The sequence below is a fragment of the Trypanosoma conorhini genome (genome assembly GCF_003719485.1).
Source record: "Trypanosoma conorhini strain 025E chromosome Unknown Tco_14.4_contig_00094, whole genome shotgun sequence".
Classification (NCBI taxonomy): Eukaryota; Euglenozoa; class Kinetoplastea; order Trypanosomatida; family Trypanosomatidae; genus Trypanosoma; species Trypanosoma conorhini.
In genome coordinates this window covers 1335-3969 of record NW_021704179.1, presented here as the reverse complement: position 1 = coordinate 3969, position 2635 = coordinate 1335, and the positions used below count along the sequence as shown (strand labels likewise).

Below are 2635 nucleotides of genomic sequence, written 5' to 3'. Positions count from 1 at the left end.
CGACCACCACCCCCCCCCTCCACGAAGCAGGAAGGAAACAAAAAGGGCGGAAGCATGACTGACATCGCGCTCTGTGCCCTTCTCTCCGGTGGTTTTGTTGGGTCCGTCTACGCGTGGCCAAAGGAGCGCCAATTCGCACGCCGGTGCGTGCGGGACCTGAAAGCGGCGTCCGGGGATGAGGTCCACTGCGTCGTTCGCGACGCCCCCTCCACGATACGAAGGCGCGCCGTGTCGTTCGTGGGCGCCACGGGGGCGAGCATGCTGCTTCTAGAACACCTTCTTCGCAGGCAGCCTAGCGACTGTCGACCGCTGTGGGGCAGCTCTCTCCTGCGCCACGCCGTTTGCCCCGAGGGCACGATTTCGCAGTCCCTGGCGCTGGTTGCGAAAACCGGCGTGGCGACGCTGCTGCTGTTCAGCGGCCCGCTTGTGGAGGGCGCCCGCTTTCCCAGGTGGTCCGCGACGGATCCGGTTATCTTCCTCAGGAACTACGTTTTGGCCCCCGTCGGGGAGGAGATATTCTTCCGGGCGCTGCTGCTGCACCTGCTGCGGCGGCGCTCAGCGGCAACGTCCATCGCCGTCTCCTCCGTGCTCTTTGCGCTTTGCCATTCGCACCACATCTTCTCAATGGCCGCGGAGGAGTACCGGAGCGCAAGCGAGTTGGGCGAACCCGAGGCCGAGTCGCGCGTCTACTGGAAACGGGCTCTGGAACGACTTGCCGGGGTGTTTGGGTGCACGCTCGCCTACGGCCTGCTCAGCGGCTACTACTACACAACCGTCTGTGCGAAAAACCTGCTCGCCACCATTCTCTCCCACGCGCTGTGCAACATGCTGGGGGCGCCGCCGCTGCGCTTCCTGTGCGAGGGCCCCGCGCAACAGCGACTGGCGCGGGCCGCCGTCTACGTCGCGGGGGCCGTCGCGTGGGCGGTTCTTCTTTCGAAAAGGGCGCGGCGATGAGGAACACCGCGCGGTTTTCGTCCCGACGGCACGCTGCCGGCCACATTTGTCCCGGAGCGCGTGTGGATTATTATTTTTTTGTTGTTGTTGTTGTTGGTGGCGCGCGGCGCTGCCAAGACGACTGCGGAAGCTCCGCGCCAGCCCAGTGCCCCGCCGCCGCCTCCGCTTTTTTTTTCTCCCTCCCTCCCTCCTTCCCACCGCACCGCCAACGCAATAAGAAAGCACGCCGGAGGGGCAACAAGAAGAGCGACGCAAACCAAAGTCGTTCCCCTTTTCTTTTCGTTTTTTTTTTTGCCCTTGCGCGCCCTTTTAAACACTTGTTTTCGCAAAAAGAAAAGCGTCCCAGATAGTGCCGCAACCCTCCGTAGGACGCTGTAGGGAAGAAAATTGCTGCCTCCCGCCGCCGGCGCCGAAACAAAGGAAAAAAAGAACTCCCGCCCCCAATCCCGCCCACAAGGGTGTTCCGAATAGGGAGAACTCGGCGTTTCAGGCGCAAAGCACACAACACCATCCTGCCGCTTCTTCGGTGGGAGGTTTCTTTTTCTCCGCCCGCAACCGCCCCGCCTCGGCGCGCGCGCGGTGCTCCGCCGCCACTCCGCTGCGTGGATTGCCGCGACGGCGCCTTCGCCGTCCCTCGAGGCTGCCGAAGTTGGGCCCCGGCCCTCTTGCCGGGCCCGTTTCCTCCTCCAAGACGCGAGGAAGGCGGAAAACCCACGATCTGCGGTTTCCGTGGCGTGCTATGCCGTTGCCAACGGGGTGTATAAGGCCGAAGCAAAAGAATCAAAGCTGGGAAAAGGAGCAAAACAATAAAACAAAGGGCGCTGCCTCCACCCAACGGGCGAGCGACGCCATCCACACACGTATTGTCGCCATGGACGGCAAACGGTTCACGGCTTGGGGGGCCGAACAGGCCCGCAAGCGAGCCGAGCCAGTTGCATGCTGAACTGTCGAGCTCAGGTGCCTCCAATCCCTCCAGGTCGAATTTGGATTGTCGGGCCGCGCGGGGAAGCAAGTGCCCCGGCGCCCCCTCACATACAAGCTGTTTCCGAACCACGGCGCGGTTTGCCCTTGCCGTGAGATCTGCCAGCGTGGGCGCCTGGGGTGTGCGCTCGGTGGCGAGGGGTTGGGGGGCGGCGCGGGCACTCTGTGCACACATCGCGCCGAGGAATCTTTGGCATCGGTCCGCCGCGCCCGCTTCACGGTCATCGCATGGTCGTTTTTTGTGGGGGCGCTGCCGTTGGACGCGACCAAACAGTCCCCTGGGCGTGACTTGCGCCGTGCGCCGTGGACAGATGCTTCCGGAGGGCGTCGCGGGAATCGCAAGACTTCTCACCAGCGCGTGCGGGTGGAGGTGTTCCTCTGCATCTTTTTCTAACTTCCTTCGCCTGCAAGGGGGCGAATTTCTTTTTTTTCCCAGCGGGACCGACAAGGCTGCTGGGCCAGCGCCCCGCATATGCCGGGGGAGCCGCCACGACGCACGCCGCGTGCCCCGCGCGCGCTCTCGGGGCCATTCCGCCCTCCCTCCGCCGGGCCCGCCCTTTTCGCCGGGGCCGGGTTCCGGCGGGGCGCCCGGCTTGCTGAAGCGGCGAATGCTGACCGCACACGGCCCGGGAGCCGAGGGGCCGCTTCCGTACGGCGCGCCGCCCTCACGCGACGAACGGCCCACCTGGCATGTTCGGCC

General features: G+C 64.8%; 2 protein-coding genes across 2 annotated transcripts; one reads left to right on the top strand and one right to left on the bottom strand.

Moving 5' to 3' along the window:
• Positions 1-54: 54 nt before the first annotated feature.
• Positions 55-954, top strand: Tco025E_02409 (CAAX prenyl protease 2; the record flags this gene model as incomplete). Its single annotated transcript, XM_029369335.1, has 1 exon — positions 55-954. One exon carries the CDS (start codon positions 55-57, stop codon positions 952-954), a length of 900 nt encoding a protein of 299 aa, XP_029230580.1.
• A 70-nt stretch (positions 955-1024) lies between these two features.
• Positions 1025-2635, bottom strand: Tco025E_02408 (uncharacterized protein; the record flags this gene model as incomplete). Its single annotated transcript, XM_029369334.1, has 1 exon — positions 1025-2635. A coding segment is annotated over one exon (1611 nt), but the record flags the coding sequence as incomplete, so codon positions are not given.